This window comes from Diospyros lotus, chromosome 3 (genome assembly GCF_014633365.1).
Source record: "Diospyros lotus cultivar Yz01 chromosome 3, ASM1463336v1, whole genome shotgun sequence".
In the NCBI taxonomy this organism is placed as follows: Eukaryota; Viridiplantae; Streptophyta; class Magnoliopsida; order Ericales; family Ebenaceae; genus Diospyros; species Diospyros lotus.
In genome coordinates, this window is record NC_068340.1 from 25,819,925 (window position 1) to 25,847,924 (window position 28,000).

At 39.4% G+C, this 28,000-nt stretch overlaps 1 protein-coding gene across 1 annotated transcript; it reads left to right on the plus strand.

The window, feature by feature from the left end:
• The first annotated feature begins 5,467 nt into the window (after positions 1-5,467).
• LOC127797837 (vacuolar protein sorting-associated protein 26B-like) lies at positions 5,468-27,929 on the plus strand. The gene is made up of 11 exons (XM_052330995.1): positions 5,468-5,694; positions 5,787-5,861; positions 7,522-7,596; positions 7,709-7,778; positions 8,053-8,097; positions 8,298-8,409; positions 9,975-10,041; positions 13,365-13,409; positions 25,188-25,243; positions 25,333-25,508; positions 26,759-27,929. The coding sequence occupies exons 1-11, from the start codon at positions 5,692-5,694 to the stop codon at positions 26,935-26,937; spliced, it is 903 nt and encodes a 300-aa protein (XP_052186955.1). The 5' UTR covers positions 5,468-5,691; the 3' UTR covers positions 26,938-27,929.
• The last annotated feature ends 71 nt before the right edge of the window (positions 27,930-28,000 follow it).

The following is a 28,000-nucleotide window of genomic DNA, read 5'->3' on the forward strand; positions in this document are numbered from 1 at the left end:
CCCCTTTTCCCCTCATAGGCTTGTTAGCCTTATTGAGGAATTTAATGAGGCATGTTTTATAACGCCCCACCCAAATTAAAACACATAGTACAGAATAAATACAACACTTACATGCAAGGGCAGATGTAGGGGGGCCCTGTGGGTTGAAACCCGTGCTAGCCCCCCTTACATCCGCCCCTGCTTACATGGGTGTTATGGAAATCCCATAAAAAATACAACTAGGATCGCAATCTAAAACATTTGGGGACTTTCACCAAACGTTTATTCGCACACATAATCATTTAATATAGCTATCTAATGTTACAATCGAGTCCTTATACAACAAGATAACATGGAGTTTAAAGTTAGAATCCATCTCTTGTGAAATGATTACAAAATCCATGTGAAAATGATACAATAGATTAATTAAACTTGCATAACCTTCCCTCTTTCTCCCGAACTTGAACTTGGTACGTTTGACAAACTTGAAATATTTGAATATTTCAAGGGTATGAAACACCAAAATTAGATTATTAAATCTAGGTGAGGGTTCAAAATTAATTTTATGCATGTAAATGTAAAATGCAAAGATGCATACTCCGGGTGAAAATGATGTCAGGGTGTTGCAATCACCCCTACTCAAGACATCATGTAACACAACCTCACAACATGGCCAAGTGAAGTTTCCCTTCACCCATGATAGTCACAACCAGTCACAAGCCACACGTAGTGATGCATGAAAATATTGGAAAAGAACATGCTTACCAACAAAGGCATGTTATGCACATGAAATCACCATCATCATGTTTAACAACATGTCCAACATGTAGAAAAGGCTTTTTAGAAAATCACTCACCTTCAGATTCATTGAAAAGTACTATTTGCACATAAACTGAGGCTGTTCACTGCATAAATTGAGATTTTTTGCAAAGTAAGTACCCAAAATTTTTACATAATATTGTTCTATTTTATTTTATCAATTTTTTGCAGGATTTTTGGAAGCCCTACGCGCCCTCATGCATTGCCAGGAGGGGTTTCACAGGTAGCCCATTCCCGGCGCATGAGGCGCAAGTGCTGCCTATTATTTTCAAGCAGCCTTTCGCGTATTCTATTTTTTGGCCATATCTTGGTCATTTTGATCCCGATTTGACCCCCGTTTTTTCCTATAGTTCTATTTCTTCATCCTCTATAGGAATATAAGCTTAGATTGTACTTACCTTGCGATTTTCAACAAGTTTGGCATGTACTTCAATGGAGGCCCTGAAAAATCGACAAGATTATTTCCCCTTTGCTTTTTGACTGAACTTCCATGTTTTTTTTTTCTTCAGAATATCCTTCTTAAAATATCCTCACTTCCTTCTCTTTTGAAATGCTCAAATCTTCCTTCCCAATGCCTTTATTTATAGAGGTTCTCAGCGTATTGCGTTATGCCACGTGTCTTCTCATAACATGAGCCCATCATTATCCTTTGCCATCTTTTGCCACTTGGGCCTTTGGGGATTTGTGCTTAATCATTGCCCTTAATGGCCCATTTGTTTAGTTCGATTACTCCAACAGTCTTGTTATAGGTTTCTCAAAATTATACTTTGACCCAAAATTTCTAAGTATTTACACTTTTATAATTTTACCTTTCTTTTCATTTGAGTCCTTGGACTTTCTTAATATTTTCAAATGTCCCTTGAAATATGGTCCCTTGTACAAGTTCCCTTAGTTTGGGGGAAATTACACTTGTTCCCTTCCCTTGAATTTTTAAAAACTCCACTTAGGCTTAAAACCCCAAATTACATTTTAGTGGGTCTACAAATATCATGTACCTTTCAAATAAGTGAATCTCATAAAAATTTGGGATATTACATGTTCCTTCAATGGTGGTCAGGATATAGGAGCGTGACAGTGTGAACGGAGTATATTTTGTAAATTGGATTCGAAATATATCATTGCGTCTTTTGACATTCTCTTTCCTTTTGCTTATCTCTTCGTTGGAGTCTTTTTCTTCGTTTCTTCCAATTGTTTGCATTACTTTTGATTGCAAAATATATTTATTTGCCCTTACAAACAAATCTGTTAGAGTAATTGGTGGTTCTTTAGCTAAGAATTTTTGTAGTGATGTAGATCGGGTTCCATGCAACATAGCCGCCATAGCTACCCTTACTTGCAAATCTCGCATTTCCAATGTTGTATTGCAGAATCTATCAACATCTTGGCACAAGGTTTCTTTACTACTTTGTCTAATACTAAGAAGATATGTTGCATCATTTTTTCTTTGACTATTGATGATGAATGCCTTAATAAACTCAAATCTCAATTGTTCGAAAGTAAATATTGAGTTTTCAGGCAAGCTATTATACCATGTTCGAGCGTGATTCATCAGAGTCAAAAGGAAGGCTCAGGACATAATTTAATCTTCCCATCCATACAGTATCATAAGGGACTCATAATTTTGAATATGATCGTGAGGATCGCCTTTGCCCGAGTATGTATTCATCTTAGGCATTTTGAACTTATTCGGCAAAGGCTTCTCCATGATGGCTCTAGCAAAATGGATTCTTTTCTTAGACTAGTCTTCTAGCATGGGTAGCAACTTATTATGCTCTAAGACTTTTTCAATCATTATTTCCATATCCACCATTTCACGAACACTAAACGACGACTAGTCCTTCTCCATTTCATTGCTCTTTTTCACAAGGCCCTTTGGCAAAGCTTGCTCCTCATCAGTGGACATACTTTCAACAGTCTTAAGGTATTTTCTTTTCTGACTATCCTTTTGAATGCCTTTGCATTTTTTTGGCACTTCCCCTATTTCTCTGTTATGCTTTTGGGAAATAAAAGAATCATGTTCCTTAGTTCTTCAAGAAAGAGTGGGATGTGACCGAGTTCCTTGGGATTCCGATGTGGTCTCAAAACTTCATTCTTGTGCCTCTGGACTAGGGACTGAATTGGACGCCAATTTCTTTAGAGTTGATGGCAGTGTCATTTGTAAGGCTATATTTTGCAATAAGCCAATGACTTTTTGTAATGCTTGTATTCCTTCCTCATGTTGGCATCGTAGAAAAAGTATGCCTAGATAGGTCTGCGAATTCTATGGGACAAACATCCCAAGAGTTCTGGAGGTAAATTCCCTATTGGCTTTGGAAATGAAATCCTAACTGACCTTGGGAGTGAAATCCCGGTTGACCCTAAAGCTGTACCGCATGCTGGCCTTGGGGTGGGGATGAACTCTCAACAGGCCTTGGGGGTGAGCACTTGGCTGGTTTTGGAGATGAGCCATCGTTAGTCTTTATGGGTGAGCTCCTGGCTAGGCCTGGAAAAGAGCAGTTAACTACACTTGGGAAAGAATTGTCATCAGGACCCAAAGATGAGCTCTTGGTTAGGCTTGGGAATAAGCGGTCAAATGTTCCTGGGGAAAAGCTATTAGTTGTACTTGAGGAGGAGCTATCATCAGGCCCTGGGATTGAGTTCATGGTTGGGCCTAGGAAAGAGTTGTCAGTTGTCCCTAAGGAGGAGCCGTCATCAAGCCCCGGGGTTGAGCTCCTAGCTGGGCCTAAGGAAGAGCCGTCAGCTGCCCCTGGGAAAAAGTCGTCATCAGGCCCTAGGAGTGTTCCCCTGACTGGGGAAGAGTCTCATGTGGTCCATTTGATTGAACTTCTATTCCATCTTTTTGTTGATTGGTAGTACTCTTAGTTTGGGCCATTGCAGATAAATTTATTAGCATTTTGTACGAGTTCTCATAGATGACACCAATTGTTGTTGCCAAGATACAATAATAAATTTATTTGATTGAAAACATCGTCGTCAAGCTACTTGAATTTGCAAGGATGAAAACAATCAAAAAGTGTAAGAAGATTCATGTGCAAACACTCTGATACTTAAGTCAGACACTAAGAGTAATAAAAGTCCAAGAGCAGTATTTACGACAGTATCAAAGATATATCTTTTTAAAAATGATTGTCTCCCTATTTATAAAGGGATATGGAGTAATCCGAAGTAGTGCAGGATTATGATTCTTATAGATAACGTCTATCTTGATTATTGGTTGGAATTACGATTGTTATGGATAACATCTATCTCCTATGAATGACGTTTATCTTGCTCTTTTGAAGATAAAATTTCTTATGAATAATTGCTTATCCTTTTCATATTTAAAAAATACTTCAATGGTGCACTGAATCTTCCTGCACACCATGATGGACGAAAGGACCACGAGCCCTTGGTGTTGCGGATCCTTTACAGTTGCAGGTTAAGGCTACGATTGAGGCGAAGGCTGCGACGGGTCGTGGCTATGGCCACAGGCCCTTTGGGGCCATGAGCACTTCACATGTCTCCTTCTTGTTCCGTCCATTTAGATTGATAAATTAGTTTAATTAAATTTTCCTTTTGTTTTATCTGCGTATCACAAGTAAACTGTAAAAGCTTGATATTGGCACTCTGTAAATCCATTCCACTTTTGCATCCATTTGATATTTGATCTTTTGAGATACTTCAATCGATTCATGATGGCATTTTGGAAACTAAAGTCCAATGAACTCATCAAACTCTTTCTCGCAGCCAAATGGGAAATGGAAACTTATGCAGTCTCCATGTGATGTCAACCCCCCATGTTTGAGCGGCTGAAATTTACTTATTTCATTAATCACATTCACATGCTGCTTCTCCTAACTTATCATTGCAAAAATAATGGCACCTACAGTGAAGAATAAATATAATGTCTCATCCACTATTATCTCTTAAATCTATGTTTATTACATAAAATATGTGTGATTTATAATAAATTACATTTACATCGCGTTTTTCTTTTTAGGGCAATAAAAAAGATGCGACGCAGATGTAATTGTATCTTTTATAAAGATTAAGTTACCTTTATTTTTATAGTTAATACCTGTCATTTTCTTTAAAAAAAACAAGGAGAATCAGTAAAATAAATAAGAAAGATAAATAGATAAATCTGTAAGTATAATAGTTTGAGTTACTGAAAAAATTTGATGATCACCGATTTTACATAAGTAGATTGAGGTTACTTTAAAATATTTCTTATTATTATCAAACACATGTAAAAAAGCCTTTTGTCGTCATCTTATTCTTTTGGTTTGGATGGGGTTTAACGTATAATTATGGTTCATTTAGATTTTTTTTAGTCTAAAAGATTAGGTATTTTTAAGTTTATATGGTTATACTGATGGTCGTATTTATTTAAAAAAAATAAAAGAATAACAAGAACCGGAAAGCTGGAGAAGTAAGTTGTTGGAAAATGTTTGCCAAAAATGATTATTTATGTTAAAGATAAAATCAGCTTTTTTAACAAAAATGGTTATTTTTAGATTAAGTTAGTCAGTAGCGTTAAGGATAATAATGTAATTGCATAACTTGAGGGGACTTTGTGCAATAGCTCTAAAGGTCAGGGATTAGCCGTGCAATTTACTATCTCTCTCTCTCTCTCTCTATCTCTTTCTCTCTCTCACACACACACATGTATAGAGAACGGTACATTTAAGTAAACTTGGGACAGGTTGCAGGTCTGTCGCGAGCCTCGTGACGACAAGCCAACAACGTTTCTCACATACTCTCTCCAACGCGAAAATTGAGCTAACTGCTGTCGGAGTAGCAGAAGAAGCTTCTGGTTCTACTGCAATTTCAGCAGCATTCGTGTCGTCTCACTTTGATTTCATGCTCTGAAGTGCTTCATACCACTACACATACAGATTTCGCCATCAAATCATGGTAACCTCATTCAGGAATTATATATATTCATCGAACCTTTTATCGTGTATAACGTATGATTTGGTTCGGTTGTTGGCTAAACTACTGTTCAGAATTTCCTGATTGGAGCTTTCAATCCACCTTGTAGCGTCACAATCTCATTAAATGACGAAGCGACTCGCAAGCAGGTCATCTCCAATCTTCATGCACACAAAATGTAAAATGTGTTTACTGTTTGATGTGAATCATGCTGGGATTTGGCAAGCAGGCGGGAATCAATGTTGGGGTTGTGTAGGGCAATGGAGTTACTATACTAGGTGGATTCTGGAAGGTGCTCTATATGTTGTGTAGGGAATAAGAGTAATTGCATTAGGATGACTTTCGGGAAGCACTCCAGATAGTTTTAAATTCCTATTTCTGGGTATCTCCGACTGTTCAACAGTTTCCGATGGAGGTGGTCATTAGCAGCATTGTACTTGATATGCAATATATCAGTGCGTGAACTTTGAGGCTTAGAAGTTAATTAGTTGAAAGTTGAGGATCTTGATTGAATTTTAGCCATTATTTCAACTTGGCTGTCTTCAATCCAAAAGTTGAAGACAGCTTGTCTTGTTTTCCCTGATATAGTTCTTGTTGTCATTATAACTCAACTGTTAGCAGCGTGTATGGGACCAAGCTTAGTGGGAATAGTTTTATTTACATTCCAATTCTTTTATTTCTACAAGAATTATCTGAAATAGTAGTTTCGGTTAAGGCTTGGAATGTTGGTGGTCGTGCACATAGAGCTTGATGATTTGCATCAATTGTTACCTCAAGACTCTTTGGTCTCTATAATCATTAGAGCATCAAGATAACACTGTTTCATTCTCTCTATAATGTTTTCCTGATCACATTGCATCCATATTTAAGCTTTGACCTCTAGCATATGTAGACTTCCCAATTTATCTAAATGCCATAGTAACACTGACTTTCTGAGTTGCCAAAATTGTTGGGTTTAGTTTTTATCTAGTGATTCTTGAGTTGCTCTTGACTTAAGAAGTAGAGTTGTATATATCTTTATAAAACCCTCAAAACACATTTGCTACTGGAGCTCTCTAGTGGCATGAAGTGGAACTCTCAGGATCTCAGTTCTAGATTTGCAGCACACTAGCTTGACTAAATGCAACCAACTTTAACCAATATTGGCAGCTCAGATTTTATGCCTCAACAACTTGCATATTGTGTTATACATCATGAATTGACTTGATTGTAGTTCAAATTGCAATGCAATCACAAGCTCAAGAATATGAATTACAGCCAAAAGATTTTTACCACATAATTTCCTAGTAAGAAAGTCATGGTATTTTCTGTTTTCCTTGCAAGTACAGGTTAACTTTATGCTAGAAATGCTCAAATTCAAACTTCACGGTATCAAGACTAAAAGTACTTGATGAGTATCAGATACCTTTTGTAGTTAGAAAAATTATTTTCATATCATGGACAATAGAAGTCATAGAGACACACTCAATAGAGACAAGAAATGTCAGGACCAACATGGGTAATACATTAGTATTATTCCCTTGTCAAGGTGTCTCTATTTTCATAGATGTGTAAGACAACTATGCGCTCCAATAAGAATATTGGCCTGAGGCAGTGGTAATAAAATATTTAGACTTTAGAGCTAATTCTATTTAACTTTATACCTAGTTACAGGTTACAAAGTATATAGAGTTCTAGGATTTGATAGATAGCTTTGTCTTTCTTGTTACACGATCTCACGTAAAGTGCTCTTATGGATCCTCTTATTTTGTCTAGCTTTTAGTTTTGGTGTAAGTTAATATATTTCCTTTTATTGTTTTGTATTTCTAGGTTCCATGGAGGAAGGAAAATGGTCAAACGGATATGGTTCCTCTCTTCAAAAGTCAAGAAAACATCATAGGCAAGGTAATAGGTGCACTGAATAACTGTTATTGCCTTTTTCAAGCTTGTTTGTGGAAGTCTTTTCTCCAGATCACACTGTAAGATGGATATGATTGCTTATAGTTTCCATGTTCAGGTTCTTATTGAGCCACACGGGAAGAAGGTTGAACATACTGGCGTGAAAATTGAACTCCTTGGCCAGATAGGTCTGCTTAATTTGCTCCAAAGGATATATGGATATATATTTCATTTTGGTCCTATTTTCCTATCTTTTTTCTCATTTTCCAAGTAAGGCAGGAGTAACCACAATATGAAGACTTTACTGCTAATGTGCTGAAATTATTTCTGTACTTCTTTTATTATGTTTTTGTGTCTGAGATTATCTTTTCTTTTTTTCTATTAATTTCTTTTATAGTAATTGATAAGGGATTAAGGAAAATGCCTTCTGTTGAAACCATGTTTGATCTTTCCCTTTTGCAGAACTGTACTTCGATAGAGGAAACTTCTATGATTTCACATCTCTTGGTAAGTGGATTCCAGAAAAAGTATTTCATTTATTATCTAGAATTGATTTTACAAAAATTTATAATCTATATCAGTTATACAATCTTCTGTCAGCATAATTTCTAGTTACAATCTCTTTTCACCCTGATATTTGCTTTGACCAGATGCTTGTAGACTATTGGCGACAGATGGCTCCTAATCTTTCATGATTTCTTTTGCAGTGCGTGAATTAGATGTTCCTGGAGACTTGTATGAAAGGAAAACATATCCTTTCGAATTTTCTACTGTTGAGATGCTATATGAATCGTACAATGGAGCCAACGTACGGCTTAGGTGGAGTAACCATTTCAACCATCTGAAATCAGTTAACTAATTATTATTTTTCAATGATCTGAAGAATACCTTAGTTAATTGATTCTGTTTAAGTTTGTTTCTTAATTGGAGACTGCATCAGTTGGCATGCTTGCTTCCTTACCAGTGTTTCACTTTGTTACTCCCGCGTTCTGACCCCTATAATCCATCATCTATTTGTATATTATTTATAAATTTGAAATTTGCTTGATTTGAGGTGGATTATCCTTTGCATGATACAGAATATGTTTTACAGCTCTCTCTCTTTTTTTTTTGCTAGATATTTTTTTCACCTGTATTAAATCTGTTATTAATGGTGAGATTTCATTATGATATTGTATGCTTGGAGGGCATATTACCTATGGTGTGCCTCCTACAACTAACAGAAAAAAGAAATGTGCCCTCCTTGAGGGGCAGGAATTTATGGAGTTACTGGATTTATATGATAATCTTAGTGCTTAGGATATGGTAGTCCTGCACGAGTAGATGCAATATCATTTTTCCATATGTCTGGAATGCTTGCATTTGGTACCAGGCAATGTTAACACAGTTGGTTTAGCTTAGAAAGAGAGCATGACAGAGTGCATCTAATATCTAAGATCATCATTTAAGTAACATCTGTATGGCCATAAGCAAAAGCTTTGGACTATGTTCAATATCAAAAATTGAGATTGATTGAGTTGAAATTGAGAAGATTTGTACCTGTAGTGCAGGGCAATTTGGAGTCATTCAAATGATTGTGTTTCTTGATATCCATATTATTAGCTCACACCTGATCTTATTCCAATAGAGATGTTATGACATGATACTATTTATCTAGTCTTCTTGTTGGTTCTTATTATGTGATTTTAGTTGATTGCTGTGGCTGCAGCCCATGTATCTTGCACATACACTGAATGTAAACACAAAGCATAACTTTGAATGCTTTATTGTCTAAATTCTAAAATTTGAATCTAAAAGCGTTTTCCTAAAAACAATGATAATTGGAAATTGATTTTTTTTAACATTACTGTTAACCATTCTTCACAGCTGTTTTTTTTTTCCTTGCCATTCAGTTAATCTGCCCCTCCTTTTAGCTCAAAAAGAAAAAAGGCTTCCCCAGGGCACAAGGCTCCCTGCTTGGCAAGGGTCGGGGAAGGATTGTCTTTGTATGAAACCTTACCCTTGCTCTGTGAGGAGGTTGTTTCCACAGCTTGAACCTGTGATCTTCTCAACACTACTGTTACTACCAAGGGCTCTTGGCCTAAATCATCCGGCAAACTCTTGTTCACTTGATACTCAAGTTATCTTTCTTAATTTTATCTTGAGCTTTACAATTTTGAAGTTTAAAGACTTCTCTATGTTTTTAGTTGATGAGATTGTTTTTGTCTGTAAGACTTGTCTAATCATCAGTTTTGTCCTGATATCCTTTGGCTCTTAAAAATACTACTTCCCAGCGAAATGAGTTCTTCTCATGGCTTGTCTTGAAGTTTAAGGGTCATGAACTGAAAGGAAATTCTTTCTACTACACAACTTAATGTATGCATCTGCTTTTAAAAAACCTGCAGGTACATTTTGAAGGTGACTGTCAGTCGAAACATTTTCAGCAACATTGTAGCATACCAGGATTTTGTGGTAATCCTTTTCTATATCTTTAGGTGAATTCGAGTTGCTCTATGATATTTAAAATCATCAGCTTGAATCTGGTTGAAACCATCTTTTTATTGAAATAACATGCAATTCATCCATTATGTTGTAATTGTGTATGTCAATCTTATATTTAAGTTCTCACAATGCTTGAACTTGATGGCTGTGAGTTAGTTAAATTTCTTTCTTTCTTTTTATTCTTCTGGGTGGGGGGAGGAATGAAATGACTATTCATGTACTTCATGTTTCTTCAGCAGGGAATAAATAATGTATTTAGTAGATGATAAACAGATGATGGTGACTTAAAGCAAAAAAAGGATTTAAATTTTTTAGTTGAAATCTCATAATACAGATGAGACTCGTCCGCATTCAATGTTCCATATTCTTTTCCATTGGCTACAACCTCAGAAATAGGAGAAAGGTTGTATCGGTAACCAATAGCCATTGTGAACATGCATCCAGAGAATTTTAGATAAAAGTTCATGGTTTAAGTGTGTTAAGAGTATGGTTATGGTTATGACCCAAAATGAAAAAACAAAAATACAATATACAGCAAGCTCAGAAACTTATACAGAAAAGCTTAGAAACTTTATATGTAAGCGCATGTACAAATTATCTTCTGTCTCCATTTTAGGTCTTCCAAGTTTATGTAGATGACATGGATTATAACTATCATGCAATTTTAAGTATGGTCTAGCAGATTGGACTTTGGAAGTCAGTTACTATCCTTGACCCAGATGAGCAATCTAATATTTTTGCATTCCTTGGTTGTGAATAACATAATATGCATTTGTCTACCAAATTCTGGCCCACAGGAGACATGGAAAAAATAATGTTGACAAAAAAGAAAAAATTATTGGAAGCCACTAATCCTACTTACCAAAGGGAAAAATACAATGGTTAGGAGTAATGTAGTTTATGCAATATAGACATTCAAAAGTGATTTTCATGTGTCTTTTTACTCGGTACATAAGAATATCAATTCTAAAATTCTAAAGGACTATTCTTATAAAATGTATAGCTCAAGTTTGGGTCATTGAACAGCCTTACAAACCACAGGATCGAATTTTTGGTCAGGAACTCTCGTCTCTTAAACTACTCAAATCACCCTTATATCTTGATTGGCTATTTCAATAACAGGTTATTGCATCTTTTCAATTGTTACCCCCCAAAAGTGTAATTTCTTCTACATTGGTTACAAATAAATTCTCCATGTGAGAAACAATTTTTTAGCAGCTAACTACTGATTGAGGTGGAACTTAGTACATTACATTTCCTGATACTCATGACTGTAGAGAATTTTAGTATAATCAAGGGCTCTGATTGGAAAATTTTTGAGGTACATGCAGATTATTAATATATCTGTGTCTAATTTTGATAAGCCTGAATGGGAAATCAAGAGAGCATTAAAAAGTCTGGGTCAAGATATGATAACATGCAAGAATATCAATGTAAAGCCAAAAAGAAGGCCTCTGCAACCAAAACATGATCCAACTATTACAACTCAAAAAGAATTTGAAAAAACTGGAAATTAATCCAAACATGGACATACTCTCCCCAAGCCAGCTACATAAAACAATAAGAAAGGTTCTTACGGGCTGTTTGGTATGCGGATTAACTAGTAATGAGATAAATTAGTGATGGGATTAAATAATCTAGTTCATGTTTGGCTAAGGAGGTATTACCTGAAATAATAACTATTCCATGTTTGACATATCAAATTGTGATTGAGCTCTTACTAGTCATTTGACCATTTGTCCAAATATATTATAATTATAAAAAGTATTTTTAAATTATATAAAATATATTTTGATTACAAAAATATATTTTGTTATTAAAATATTATTATATATAAAATATAGATATATTATATTTTTTTATACAAATTTTATAAATAAAAAAGGGAAACTGGTAAATGGTACTCAGTTCTCACTGACATGAAACAAAGAGAAGGTGACAGGAATCAAAAGCAATGGCGGTGAGAGATCAGTGGTGTGGTGGCCAATGGCAGCCTGAGGCCTCTGAGGAAGGTAGATCCAGAGAAAAAGTAGGGAGAGGGATCTGAAATGGTGGTCGGAGGTGCTGGTACAGTGGCAGTGATGGCAGAAATCGGAATCTGGAAATTGTAACTGGACAGTGGCATTCATTGGGGTGGTGGAAGAAAAGCAGAGATGATGGCTGTGGATGTTGGTGGTGGCGGTGGAAGAAGAACGGGAGAGATGGTGACTTGTCGAGGAGCAGAGGAAGAAGAAAATGATGTTGATGTTGATGAAGAAGAGATCGTGATACAGTTGCAGATTGGGTGGAGAGGAGAAATGAAGAGAGAAGAAAATGGGTAGATCTAATGATGCAATAAATGAAGAAACAGAAGGAAAGATGATTTATATAGCAGAGGGGTAAAGTTGTCTAACAAAGGCAAAATTTGTATCCCACAATGGCTGGATTTGTTAATACCAGCTGGGGGATGGTTTCATTTTGTCCCACAGGCATGGGATTGTTTAGTCCTGGGATTATTTTATCCCTCTTCACTTTTGGTTCCAAACAAGGTATTTTCGCTTCATGTGGCAATACCATTTCTTACGTAGCATACCAAACAGCCCGGCAGTCCTAAATAGTCTCCTCCATTCCCTAAAATGATCTGCTATTCCACTCCCTCAATGCTCCCATCAAACAAAGGGCTGCCAAATGCCAAGATTTCCTCCACCTTTTACCCACCGTCTTTCCATAAAAAATGAAGACTGGCCACAACCTTGAGGAAAATCCAATCCAACCCAAAAGAGGTCAAAATCAAACACCTTAGGCTTGTTGTGAATTGACAATGTACCAATATGTAACGTGTAAACCCCTAGTGTACTTGCACAAACAGCAGTTAACAACAATAAGCTTCCTATAGATGAGACTTTCAGTAGTCAAATGCATTCCACGGAAAAAAAGGCCATCCCAGATGGTGCTACCACAGTCTCATCTATCAAATTACCCTCCCAAGGTAAATAGTTCTCAATTACAAATTTTTTGACTAAATTTTCTATCTTTCTTTTTTTTCTTTGATTAGTAAATTTTGATAACTAAATTTTCTTGCTTGTATATTTCTGTCTTTTGACTACTTTGGTCTACATCAGATTTCTGTTATACTGCTTCCCCTGATATTCTTAATATGTATACTGGAATGTTATGTAAGCTGCAAGATACGAGAGTATATCATGCCATGACTAGTACGAGCTATCTTATTTTATTTGCTCCTCAAGTGTTCCCAGTCATTATATATCGATGTTCATCACTTGTATTTGATGGATATTATGTTTCTGCATCAGGTTAGGAATTATACTCCACTTCCATCTGTCAACAACAGCATAAAGGTCTGTACACATTGATTAGTCTGTTATTGCCATTGTTTCTTACTTGGAGAAATCTTCAGTTCTACAGCGATTTTCCTTTTTCTCTCCAAAAGTGATAAGTTTCAGGTTGTTACTGCTCTTTAACATTATCAACACCATAAAAAATTTGTTGCTACATGTTGCTTCTTTGCTGGGACATACATTTATCACAAGTAGCACATGGCTTAAATTGGGCCTTGATCACCATGTTGATTTATCTTTAACTAATTTATGTGCACTTCTTAATATTTTTTAATAAATCCATCCCTAGTTAATTGTGAGAGTTTTGGTTCGGCAGAGCTTACTTCAAACTGGAGAAATCATTAGATTGTTGCTTAGCACTTGAAAATTATCAAAAACCCAAATATTTAGTTATGAATACAGAACTATTAGATTGATGGGAAGGTTTTCAAATTTGCAGTCTAGTTGGAGACTGCTCTGCAACTTTGTTAATTAACTTCGGATTGGAAGCTGTAAGCTGTCAAGTTTAGTTTATTATTGCTCAAATCAAATTTTAGAGATGTTTATAGACCTATATACAACACATAGGTGCACATGTGATTTCATACTTATGGTTAGCTAGTGGTTGTTCCTTTGTGATTAGAAGGTCATGGGTTCGAGTTATGGAGACAACCTCTTTGCAAAGTAAGGTAAAATTGCTTACAAAAGTGACCCTACTCTAACCCTCGAAATGGGGTATGCCCTTTTTGGTTAGATCCCCTGTTAATATGGACTTACTCTGTTGGAATGTAACTGCTTGTCAGATCCTGAAATCTGACAGTTTCTTGACCGATTGGTGAGAATTAGGGTAGAAAATTAGAGGGAATTGGGAAGAATTTCACAGAGAGAGGGAAGAACAGAGAGTGCAAGAGAGAGAAGGATCGAGAGAGAAGGAGAATTGAGTGGGAAAACAGAGAATTGTCTGAAAATATTCTTTGATGCCTTGTATTAGGCTGGATCAGTTCTTATATACTGATCCCAGCACCAGGGGTTGGCGCCAACAGGGCTGCCAAATTCAAAGTTAAGTACAACCATAGGCAGCCTACAAAGTACAATTACTATAGCTAGCTTCTAGAACACTCAGGTATAACTGCCAATACAAGGTACAAGCCCCATCAACGGTAGGTACATGACAAATTTCCCCCCCTTACAAAATTTCTTGTCCTCAAGAAATAGAGAGAATGTGTGCAGCTTGAGGAAACTGTGTCAGTCATGCTGGAAGGTACTCCCAAGTGTTATTATCCAGATGAAGATTAGACCATTTCACCAATACTTGAGTCAAAGGGGCTCCATGTTTGTAGATGACCCTCTTGTCCAAAATGGCAATCGACTCCATATTAAGGGAAGCATCCTGAACAAAGGAGGGTAATAAGGGACTAACTGGTTGTGTTCCCATTGACTTCTTGAGCAATGAGACATGAAATACCGGGTGAATTTGGAAATTAGTAGGCAACTGGAGTTTGTAGGCAACAGTCCCAAATCTTGCAATAATAGGGAATGAGCCATAGAACTTTGGGCTTAATTTAGAGACTTGTCCTTGAGAAAGAGCCTTTTGATGGGAGTGTTTTAGCTTCAAATACACCTCATCACCCACTGCAAATTCTCTTTCACTCCTCCTGTCAACAAACTACTTCATCCGGTTTTGAGCAGTTGCCAACTCCTTCCTTAACAGTTGTATAATATTCTGTCATTGTTGTAGGTAAGTTGATAGGACCTTTCTCAATAGATTGAATTCAACTCTTACAGTAGGAACTACCCAATTACAGTAGCTTACAACAATGGAAATTAGCAATAGCAAGAAAAGAAAACAAAGGAAATCAAGCCTATTCGAGAGGGCCTCACTCTCCAACGGTTTCTTCAACAATTTTCCAGATGTCCTCTCTCTCCTCCACCCTCCCCTTTTATACCTCTCTCCTATTCTGTTTCAACCACGTGAAATAATATTCTCCTCTAACCAACTTCTGACTCTTTTGCCCCTGACTCAATTTCCTTGGCTGCCCTTATTGCTCCTCTCCTTTTACGCCTTTGATACGTGAGACTAATGGGAGTCCTAAAAATACTCCCACCCACAAGTTTCACCTTGTCCTCAAGGTGAAATTCTGGAAATTGATGCAGGATTTGTTGATAGGGTTCCCAAGTGGCCTCTAGGGGTGGCAACCCCTTCCATTGTATCAGGACTTCAAGGCTCCGTAGATTCTTTCCCCGGCCCGGCCTTACACCCAACAAAAATTCTGGATGTACCTTCAATTCCCACTCAGCTGTTAGCTAGTCGGGAAATTCGGTTATTTCCCGCACCGTGCCCTCTGCTTTGCAAAGCTGGGAGACATGGAATACCGGATGAATTGCACAAGAAGGTGGTAAGGATAGCTTGTAGGCCACCGTCCCGATCCTTTTCTCTACTACGTAGGGCCCATAGAACTTGGGTGACAGCTTCTCATTCATCCGAGTAGCTAAAGTCTTTTGCCTGTAGGGACGAATTTTAATGTAAACTAGGTCACCCACCTTGAATTCCACATCCCTTCTCTTTTTATTTGCTGTCTCCTTCATCCTCGCTTGTGCCCGCAACAGTTGGGACCGCAACTCTTCCAAAATAGAATCCTGCTCCAACAACTGTTGTTCAATCATCGAAACAGCCGTGGTGCCCTTCTCGAACCTCAACAATAGGGGAGGTTCACACCCATAAACTATCTGGAATGGAGTCAATTTAGAGGAGACATGGAAAGAAGTGTTATACCAATATTCCGCCCATGGCAGCCAGCTGCACCATGCCTTAGGCTTGGAGAAGGAAAAGCATCGAAGGTATGTCTCCAAGGTGTGATTTAGGACCTCCGTTTAGCCATCGGACTGTGGGTGGTAGGATGTGCTTCTTCTCAATTGAGTGCCTTGCAGCCTGAATAACTCATCCCAAAAATGGCTAACAAAAATTTATCTCTATCGGAAACTATAGAACTTGGAACCCCATGTAATCGGACTATCTCCTTCACAAAAATCCCCGTAACGCTAGCTGCTGTAAAAGGGTGTTTCAAAGAAATAAAGTGTCCGTACTTACTTAGGCGATCCACAACCACCAAGATAGTATCCATCCCAGCTGACTTAGGTAACCCTTAGACAAAGTCCATGGACACATCTTCCCAAACTCAACTAGGAACCGGGAGTGGCTGCAGCAATCCACCGGGTGATAGAGCCTCATATTTATTCTGCTGGCACACATGACATTGCTAAACATATTGCTGCATGTCTCGCTTCATTCCCACCCAATACGCATTAGTAGCTATCCTCTTATAAGTCTTGAGGAAGCCAGAATGACCCTCAACCAATCCATTATGCCCTTCCTTCAACATTAACGGAATTAATCCCAACCCTTTAGGAAGATACAGCTGGCTCTTGAATAGCAAATGGCCATCCACAAGCGCATAGTTAGGTCTGCTAGAAGGATTTGCCTGTACCTCTCTAACAATCTATTGGAGTGTAGCATCTCCTTTCACCTCCTATTTGAGTTGGTCTAGCTGCACTATTTGGGGAATAGAAAGTGCCATCAAGTTGGCGGAAGAAGGGAGGCGTGAGAGAGCATCAGCTACTCGATTCTCCAATCTGGGACGATATTGAATTTCAAAATCGTACCCCATCAGCTTCATGACCCATTTTTGACACTCCGGGCTAACCATCCGCTGCTCCATAAGGAATTTAAGGCTTCGTTGATCTGTTCTAATAACAAACTTATGCCCAAGTAGGTAATGTCGCCATTTCCTCACTGCAAATACTATTGCCATCAATTCCCGCTCATACACAGACCTCACTCGACCCTTGGGGCTTAGGGGATGGCTGAAAAAGGCAATTGGATGCTACTGCTGCATCAACACTGCCCCTAATCCCTACCTTGATGCATCAGTTTCAACAATGAATTCCCTTAAAAAATCCAGCAAAGCCAGCATGGGCAGATTGGTCATTGCCCGTTTGAGGGATTGAAAGGCCTGCTCCGCCACTTCATCCCAAAAGAAATTACTCTTCCGGAGGCGGTTTGTCAATGGCCGTGCCACCTTCCCGTAATCCTTCACAAATCTCCGATAATACCCCGTAAGACCCAAGAATCCTTGAAGTTCACGTAAGGATTTGGGGCTGGGCCATTCCATCACCGCATTAACCTTAGAGCTATCCGGAACGACCCCGTCTTGAGAGATGACGTGCCCCAAATACTCACTCTCCCGCTGCCCAAACTGACACTTCTTCGCATTGGCATACAGCTGGTGGACTGTTAGGAACCCCAACACACACCTCAAATGTTTCTTATGTTCAGACATATCCTTACTGTAAATCAGAATGTCGTCAAAAAATACTAAAACGAAGTTCCTCAAAGGCTCCTTAAAGACCTCGTTTATCAAATATTGGAACGTAAATGGGGTATTTGTTAGCCCAAATGGCATAACCAAAAATTCATAATGCCCCTCATGTGTGTAGAAAGCAGTCTTAGGAACGTCATTAGGTGCTACTCGAATCTGATGATACCCCGATTTCAAATCCAACTTAGAAAAAATAACAGCCCCATTCAACTCATCCAAAAGTTCTTCAATAATTGGAATTGGAAATCTATCGAGAACGGTTACCTTGTTTAAAACTCTGTAGTCAACACAAAATATCTAGCCCATCCTTCTTCTTGACCAGCAATATCGGGCTGGAAAACAGACTCACACTTGGTCGAATAAGTCCAGCTGCCAACATTTCTCGAATTAACCTCTCAATCTCGTTTTTCTAAAGGTGGGGGTACCAGTAGGGGCGCACATTCACAGGTGACACTCCCGGTTGCAATATAATCACGTGATCCCACCTCCGGTGTGGGGGAAGCCCACACGGCTCCTCAAAAACATGCCTAAACTTTGCTAATAGCTCCTGCAAGCTACCAGGGACGGCCCAGCCGGTATCTTCCTCTTGGGTAGTTAAACTCCCCAACTCCAACAACACCCCTTCTCCATTCTCTCTAAACGCCCTCATCATTGACTTCAATGTTACCAAAGTTTTGCTGAGGCTAGGATCCCCATACAGTGTGATAGTAGTCCCCCTTACTCTAAACTTCATGACTAATGAGCCCCAATCCACTTGTGTTTCCCCGAGAGTGGCCAACCACTTCATTCCAAGGATTACGTTCGAGCTCCCCAGCTCCAATGGCAAGAAATCTTCCACTACTTCCACATTTTTCAACATTAAGGTGACCCCTCTACATGCTCCAACCCCCTGAACAGCCATGCCTGACCCCATGATCACGCCATAGCCTCTCGTTTGCGACCTGACCAGTCCCAGTTTCTGCACCAATTTCGATGCTATAAAGTTATGGGAAGCCCCGCTGTCAATGAGAACCACCACCTCCTGGCCTTCTATTTCTCCCCTAATTTTCATGGTTTGTGGAGGGGTTAAACCAACTACCGAGTTTATAGATAGCTCCATTACTTCCCCCATTTTGACAATTTCGCCTTCCTCCCCTGAATTCTCCCCTGTTTTAGCTTCTCCTATATCTTCCTCTTCCCCTTCGTGAATTACCATCACCTGCAGCTCCTTGTTCTTACATTTGTGCCCAATCATATATTTCTCGTCATAATGGAAACACGACCCCTTAACTCGTTTAGCTTGTAGTTCACTCTCGCTTAACCGTTTAAATGGGGAATTGTTCCACTTACCGATATTAAGAGGCCGGTGAGAAGAGCCGGGGATGGTGGTAGTCGATCAGGGTGACGCCACCGGGCAAGGAGAGACCAGCAGTCGCTGGTGGTTGGGGGCTGGAGTTGCAGGGGCCTGTAACTTGGGTGCACCTAGACTGGAATGGCCCCCTCGCACCACCAAATTCCTTTCCTCAATTTGTTGGGCTAGGTCCATCATCTCCTCCAGCCCAATTGGCCTCAGTACCCTCATCTCTGCCCTTATGTCGGCCTTCAATCCATTTATAAAGTGGCCTTCCAGTAGCCCCTTTGGCTTGTCCTCGAGAGGAGCAGCCAAAGTCTCGAAGCAGAGGCGGTAGTCCTTGACAGACCCCCACTGCCGGAGCGCCAGGAACCGTTCTTCCACCGTGCCTTCTTGCACGGGCTTGAATCTATTTCTCATCATCACCTTAAGCTCCTCCTAGCTCCTCACCCGTCGCCTTTGCTATTCCCACTGGAACCAAGAAGAGCTACTCCTTTAAAGCAAAGGGCAGTGGAGTCTAACTTCTCCGCATCCGATAGCTAATTCATGGAGAAGTATCGCTCAGCCCAAAACACCCAACCATTTGGGTCGTCACCCTCAAACACAGGCATCTCCAAGCGTCGGACCCTTCCATCGAACCTCCCATATGAATCGAACTCATTGCCAGCTTCCTTATGCCGATTTCCCAGTTCTAGTGTGGCCTCCCCAGTGAGGGTCGAACCCACCGGTATGTGCTTGCCCGATTGTTTCCCCTTCCTCCCTTTCTCTTGATCCTCCCATCTCTATCAGCAAACCAAATTGTTCCATCATCGTTGCCATGTTTTTCTCGATGTTCTGCACCCTCTGGAATTCTTTTTTCATGGATTCTAATCCCATCTGTAATCCCTCCATCTTTCCTTCAATCTGCTATTGATAATTCTCCACTCTTCGCTCCAGATCCCCCACTCTCTCGGAGACGGTCACCCCCATGGATCGTTGCTCTGATACCAGATTGATAGGATCTTTCTCAATAGATTGAATTCAGCTCTTATAGTAGGAACTACCCAATTACTGTAACATACAGCAGTGGAAATTAGCAATAGCAAGAAAAGAAAACAAAAGAAATCAAGCCTATTCGAGAGGGCCTCACTCTCCAATGGTTTCTTCAACAATTTTCCAGATGTCCTTTCTCTCCTCCACCCTCCCCTTTTATACCTCTTTCCCATTATGTTTCAACCACGTGAAATAATAATCTCCTCTAACCAACTTCTGACTCTTTTGCCCCTGACTCAATTTCCTTGGCTGCTTTTATTGCTCCTCTCCTTTTACGCCTTTGATAGGTGAGACTAATGGGAGTCCTAACACAGGCATCCCCAACGTCATTGAGATAAAGCAGAAGCCAATGTGACTTTCTGCTAGTCTGGAATATTGTATAGGGCAAACATTTCTCTCATATCTTCTCACCCACCACCTCAGGTTTTGACCGTCAAACAGGAGAATCTCCATCTTAGGCATAGGAAAGCAGGGCTGATTAGTGGTAGCCTTCCTGCCTTCTCTCCATTACATTCTCCCCAACCACTACCTATTCTATCTCAAATCTAGAGGATCCGACAGCTCTATGGATCACTCCATCCTCATATAGGAGTGGGCCCGATCTCTCCCTAGGTGGAAATTCAGGAGAGGGACTTACTTGGAGCAATTTGGAAAACATCAACATGAAGCCATCCAACTCCTTCGTTAACCCATCCATCGAGTTCTCCAACTTTTGATCCATCGTCTCCAATCTCCGATCCATCGAAATGATCGCCTTATGGTTCCTGTTCGATCCAATGTCCAAGGAATCAACCCTAGCCTGCATATTAGAGGTTGTTGAGTTGAATTGTTGCAATTGGGTTTCATGACCCAAGGAATAATAGAAGGGCATCATTGTAATAGGATTGCAATGGTTTGTTAGAATATTTTTATAAGTTGTTAGAAGCACATGGGTATTGTTAGAATGTTGTTAGAAATTAGTTAAGCAGCTAGCTACTATGCCTATAAAAAGGCCAATTGGAAAAGAAGAGAAATATGCTTTAATTGATTAAATGAAAATCTGATTCTCTCTCTACAATTCTCTCCATTCTCCCTATTGTTTCTCTCTACTGCTCTCCCTCATTTCTCTCTACATCCTCCCCCCATTTCTATCCATTTTTCCTCTCCAATGTTCTGTTCTTGAGTCTATTCCATCAAATCCTTTTGATTGTCAATCCAATCCTAGGCTAAACCCTAGGTGCATGACAAATTGGTACCAAAGCAGTCGTTCCTCGACTGTGAGTTCTAAAATTCAGTAGTTAGCCAATCCGATTTTGAAGTAAACAAGCCGATTTGAAGTAGGGCCTACAATTTTCGGTTGAAGGCGAAGAAGAATTCCAGAAACGATTTCATAGGCGCTATAATTCAAGTAATTATCAAGACGCTGTACAGAGTTGATTAAGTTCGGAACGTGGTGGAGTTAGGCGATCTAGAGTCGGAACTAAAAGACGAAGTAACATTAGGCCATTAGACGGATCCGATTGGGCAGCTGGAGTAGGAAGGCGAGTAGTGGAGATAAGCGTGATAACGACAACTCCTAGGGGAGTTCTAGATGATCAGAACTCCCAAACGAGCAAGGCCTTCCCATTCTCGGAGTTGTTTGTGGGAGAATTTTGAAGAAACTGTAACCATCGATTCTTAATTTTGGAGAATTTCGCTGGTTGCATCAGAATCGCTCAAGGAAAGTGAGTTGCCCAGACGATTCCAGTGGAGAATTCCGGGGATCGGGTAGAATTCCAGTGATCTGGAACCTTGTTCAATTTTTGGAGCAACAGTGAACGAAGGTGATTGAGCAATCCGGCGAACTTTCCTTGCCGCGACAGAATTCGGGATTTCGGCTATTGCAGACGTGGTTCAAGGAGGTGACCACAAAGCATTTCACGATCCAGAAGCAAATCAGAGCGAGTGAGCATCTCTCATATTAAATTCCGATAAAATTCTGTAGCCGCGATGAACAGTGGGTGCCGCGATGTAGTGGGTTGGACTCTGGAGCGTCTCGATACAGTGGGTGTTGTGATTTGGACTCGCGAGTGGGTGTAGCGATTGAACTGGCAATGAATTCTGGTGATTTTGGAATCAGAAGCGATTGCAAATTGTGCTGGGAGCCTTGGACGGTGATTGGGCAGTAGTTGTTCTTTGTCTGCGATTTTGATTTGAGTTGAAGGCAGGGAAATCAATTTCCATAGTTAAAGTCCAGGTTGAGAAGGCTTGAAGGCAACTTGGCCTGGCAGGTCCGACGATGTTTTCGACAACTCCGGTGAATTGATTAAGCAGTGAATTCTAGAGTCCAGTGAGTCAACGGAATTGGAAGTTCCAATAATTACCCACTGATCACTTTCCTAAGGTTACGGAGATTGAGTTTGGGCTGATAGCTGAGGCCGAACGTGAAAGGAAAAGTACACTCGAGCCCCAGCCGATTCCAGTGGTGAAGCTGGCAATCAGTGTTCACATTTCTATAAGCGTAACAGGAGGTGATTCCAATCGAATTCAAGGTTGCTAGTAAGGTAAACAAAGGGTAATTTCGACTTTGAATTCTGGTTAACTTTGTTTGAATTGGAGAGGCGAAAAAGAGCAGTATGTATATAGCTCCTTGGTCTTCAAAGTATGCTGATTGTGAAAAATCAGCTAAGGGGAGCAGTGCACGTAGGAGACCATTGGAGCCTCAATTGTAGTAGAAGAATGCTTCATTTTCAGTTGGAATGGAGCCTCAATGGTAGCGAAAGAAGGTTGCATTCTCAATTGGCAGCAACAGGGATAAGGAGCAGTGTAGCCAGAAGAATCAAACATGGGGAAGGAAGTTTGAGATTGAATCTAGCCGAAAGGACAAAGGAACAAGCAGTGGAATTCATGAAGAGTGCGAGGAATTTGGCCGTATGTTCCGCGAGAAGCTGCAGAAGTTTGTGATGATACTGATCAAAAAGTATCATTACAACTTCCCCGCTGAATATTTCGATGATTATTGTGGGAGTTTTAATAAAGAGGACTTCCTTAAAATGGAGCAGCCAAAGAAGAAGTCAAGATTATGGAAAAACGAGTCATTGCTTACTTTAGATTTTGGGCTGAAAAATAAGTATTCTGATTTCAGCAACAATAACAAGAAGGATGACTACAATATTGGAAATGGTATTGGTGGTGAATGGCATTATCCAAAGGGAATCAGTAACAATCAGGTGGATAGGACAGCAGATGCAAAGGTACCATCGAATATTTTTGAAAAAGAAGTTCATATAGAGGAAAAATCCAGCATACACAAAGAAGAAGAGGTTGCTGGATTGCTGACATGAAAACAGGAAATTCTAACAGAAAAAGTAGTTAAGGTTGTTTTGCAGCCAAGGGAAGAGTTAATACATTTGAATGTGCCTAAGGAGGGTTGGTAGGTCACACTTGCGGAAAAGAGAGATGCTAATTTCTCTTTCATTCAAGGGAAATCTTCTATGAGTTATGACTTTGAAAGTAGTTCTCTCCACCTACAGCAGATTCAAAGTGGTGAGGAATTTTGGAAGCCAATGGTAGCTGGGGAAAAACCAAGGGAGGTAGTTGAAGAAGTCAAAGGTGTTATCGAAGAGAATAAGACTCCCGCTATTGTGCTGATTTTTACTTTCACTGGCAAATCCAAGTTGTTGTCTACTGCATTGGGGGATGAATCGATGGCTGATCATGTCCATAGATTGGAGACCAAGCTTGATTGGATAACTATAACCAAGAGTGGTTGTATTGGGCTTGAACTCAATGAAGTTTTCCCTATGGAAGTTTTGGGTCAACTTAGGCCTGGAATTGATCTTAGAAACCTAAGAATGAAGATGAAGAGGCCTAGAAGGAGAAAGAAGGAAAAATGAATGAAACAGATTGAGAGAGTTGGTATTGGGTAAGAGAAGTGACCAATTGCTGAAGTTCTTGGGGACAAGAACTCTCTCAAGGAGGGAGGAATTGTCATGACCCAAGGAATAATAGAAGAGTATCATTGTAATAGGGTTGCAATGGTTTGTTAGGATATTTTTACAAGTTGTTAGAAGTACATGGATGCTGTTAGAAATTAGTTAAGCAGCTAGCTACTATGCCTATAAAAAGGCCAATTGTAAGAGGAGAGAAATATGCTTGAATTGATTAAATGAAAATCTGATTCTCTCTCTACAATTCTCTCCATTCTCCCTCTTGTTTCTCTCTACTACTCTCCTTCATTTCTCTCTACATCCTCCTCCCATTTCTGTGCATTTTTCCTCTCCAATGTTCTGTTCTTGAGTCTATTCCATCAGATCCTTTTGATTGTCGATCCAATCCTAGGCTAAACCCTAGGTACATGACATTGGGATTCGAAGTTCTTCATCCGGGTGTCGTCTGCCATCGGAATTGAGATTGCAGGTGGGAATCGCGGGCTGAGGATGTGCTCTGATACCAAATTATCAGATCCTGAAATTGGACAGTGAATTCTCAACCAATTGGTGAGAATTAGGGTAGAAAATTAGAGGGAATTGGGAAGAATTGCAGAGAGAGGGGGCGAAGAACAAAGAGTGCAAGAGAGAGAATGATCAAGAGAGAAGGAGAATTGAGCAGAAAAACAGAGAATTGTCTCAAAATATTCTCCGATGCCTTGTATTAGGCTGGATCAGTTCTTATATGCTGATCCTGGCAGCAGGGGTTGGCACCAACAGGGCTGCCAAATTCAAAGGCAAGAACAACCATAAGCAGCTACCTACTAAGTACAATTACTATAGCTAGCTTCTAGAACACCTGGGTATAACTGCCAGTACAAGGTACAACCCCCATCAACAGTAGGTACCTGACACTGCTGTGTTGTCCATGCTTCTTATGTGGGTCAATAGGTGGTGAAAGCGTTTCAGATTGTAGTGATGTTTCCAAAAGGACTTGAAAATTTGCATTCTTTCAGTAATGCAGCAATTTCACTTCCTTTTGGCTTTGTTTTCCTAATTACATTTGTTGCAGGAACTAGTTAATCAATTTTGTTCTAGGACTCATCACTCAGTTAAATTTCATGGAAAAATTACAGTTAAAATCCATATCCTTATGTGCTGGTACTGTCTGTAGATGGAGGTTGGAATTGAGGATTGCCTGCACATTGAGTTTGAATACAATAAAAGCAAGTAAGTCCAAGAAGCTCATTCTATGCACTCTCCACCCATTAAGAGTTGGAGAAAATCTTCACAATTACTAATGGAAATTTAATGTTTAGGTATCATTTGAAAGATGTTATTATCGGCAAAATATACTTTCTTCTTGTGAGAATCAAGATAAAAAATATGGAGCTTGAAATCAGGCGTAGGGAGTCGACAGGAGCAGGGCCTAATACATATGTTGACACAGAGACCCTTGCAAAATATGAGCTGATGGATGGTGCACCTGTTGGAGGTACATTTGATTTCACGCAATCCATGCTTCTGCAACCTATTTTGTAACACAATTCATATTAAACATATAATGTCGATCTGTTGATGATAATTCTTCAACATGTTTGTTTCTCATTGAGATGCTTTGGAGGGAACACGTGATCTGATTCTACCACATCCTTTGTGTTACTATTTTCTTAATTACGGTTGTGCCTTTGTCAATCACAGTGGCCAGCTTTAGCGTCTAGTTCAACCCAATTTTTCTTCTGTTTGCTGCAAGCACAAATGACAAATGTAAATGTTATCTCTGACACACATTACGCTGCTCAAACTCTAAGGAGGACAGTTCGTTCACCACTCCTTCGCTGGAAGGTTTATGCCCCTATCTTGTGTATGGGTACTAATAGATCAAGGTGATCATGAAATTTACATTGAATCTAGTGGCAGCAACTGAAGCCGCATTTTGTTGATACAATTCATATTCACCAAATATATATTTCTGTGAAAGAGGAGAGTGAGAATGAAAGAAATGGGAAGTTAAAAGAAAAAATTGAGAAGCTATTGCTGATGTAGTTGATTTTTTCTTTCTGAAAATTTTTATCGTGGATCAACTTTGTAGATTAGTGAGACTTCTTCCAATTATCTAATATAGACACATTAGAGAAGTGACAGAAAATATAACATGCTGCAATAAAGAGGCCTTGTTTAGTTTGAATTGAAAGCCATGTTCTTGTCATTTATTCATACATAAAACAAAGCAGCGTTCCTTGAATTATATGTTTATCATTTTCTTATTGATCATTAATGTAAAGTTGACTTATTGAGAAATTCTAAAACTTGTTTTGATCTATCATCCCTTTCTTTGTTACTTGATCAAATAAGGCCAGATGCTCTAAACCTATTAGTCCTCAATTTATTCTTGTGTTTTGAATATAAGCAGCATGAGCCAGAAAAACAAATTGCCTGATCGCAGCATAAAAAAAAAAGTAGCACCATCACATTAATTTTATATAGCAATTGATTACGTCACTATACTATCAGTTCACTTGTTTTGGGGGGGGGGGGGGGAAGAAATCCTCGTACTCTGATAGTTCTGGAAAGCCAAATCTACTATGAATTTGTGATTTTGTGGCCAGGACCATGTTTTACAGTGAAATCATTCACTTCCATGAGTCGGCATACATTTACATTCCTTCTGTACTCCTGTGCTTGGTGGTGGACAATCGAGAGGGAATGATCTCACATTTTTCTTATCTGCATTGTGACTTACAGGAGAGTCAATTCCCATCAGACTTTTCTTGAGTCCTTATGAACTAACACCTACTTATCGCAACATCAACAACAAATTCAGTGTCAAGTACTATCTAAATCTTGTCCTGGTGGATGAAGAGGATGGACGCTACTTTAAACAGCAAGAAATCAATGTGTATCGCCTCCTTGCAACTTCTTGAATGTTTGGCATGAAGGAACTTGGAACTTTGGCTTTCAAACGATGAGTGGACAGTGTTAAAAGCATCGTTCCCTTTGCTACCCTTGGCTCAATTCTTTGAAGAGTTCTGCTATGCCTTACTTTGAATTGAGCTGTTACATGTATCTGTATTCCCGAAGCTCTTCTGACTCGTCTATTGTGACGACAAGATCCTTTTTGCAGCCTGCGTATATATGTTTTCAGAAGGATCTTAGGTGAACCATGCTTTCCAGGTGAATAGTTGGTGGGTTTTGCAGATCCTACCTTGTAAATTAATGTTGCCAATTTCTTCAGTAATTAGTGATTTCTATTGTGTCATCTAGAACTAGCCCTGCTTCATCTTGTGATTTGTATTGGATTCTTGGGGTGGTTTTTTTATTGTTGGAGGTACTAGTTCGTCTGAAACTTCCTTTTGAATCTCTCTTTTCTGGATATTCAAGCAAAAGAATATACATAAATTGTTCATTGCTTACCTCATGTTGGAAAAGTCTTGAGAGCCTGAAAAAATGACCGACGGGCTTACCGAATGAGGGCAAAAAGATGAAATTACTCCCGCACCTTGCTCTCTCCTCTCCCCTTTCATGGCCGTCACCTCACCGCTGCCTTCTCCTCGCCTCGTTGATAGTCGTGCACCTCGCTGATTGCCCTCTCCTCGTCTCGTTAATAGTCGCGCACCTCGCTGATAGTTACTAAGACAAGGGTCAGCGACGAGGCGACAATCATGAGAGGGAAGATGAGAGAGCAGAGATGGGGCAGTGGCCCACTTTACAAATTTACAAAATAGACGAGTCAATTTCATCTTTTTGTCCCCTAATCTATAAGTCCCATAGTCACCGATGTAAAAAAGCCCATGTTAATGATTTGAGGGCTATCATTAACCTGAGCCAAGCGATGAACAATTTATGTATAAATTGATATTCCCATTGTACCCTGAACTATGTCTAGCCATATTTTCATCCATGCAGAGGGTGTAGCTTTATTAGTTTAAATGAAATGAGATGTAAATTATTTGTTTGAGGGAGTCATAATGTAATAATATACTTTTG

Bases quoted from the DNA above. Each gene is read 5' to 3' on its own strand.
- LOC127797837 (XM_052330995.1), top strand. The intron at 10,042-13,364 runs GTAATCCTTTTC...TTTCTGCATCAG, and splicing joins TAGCATACCAGGATTTTGTG to GTTAGGAATTATACTCCACT. The intron at 13,410-25,187 runs GTCTGTACACAT...TACTGTCTGTAG, and splicing joins CTGTCAACAACAGCATAAAG to ATGGAGGTTGGAATTGAGGA.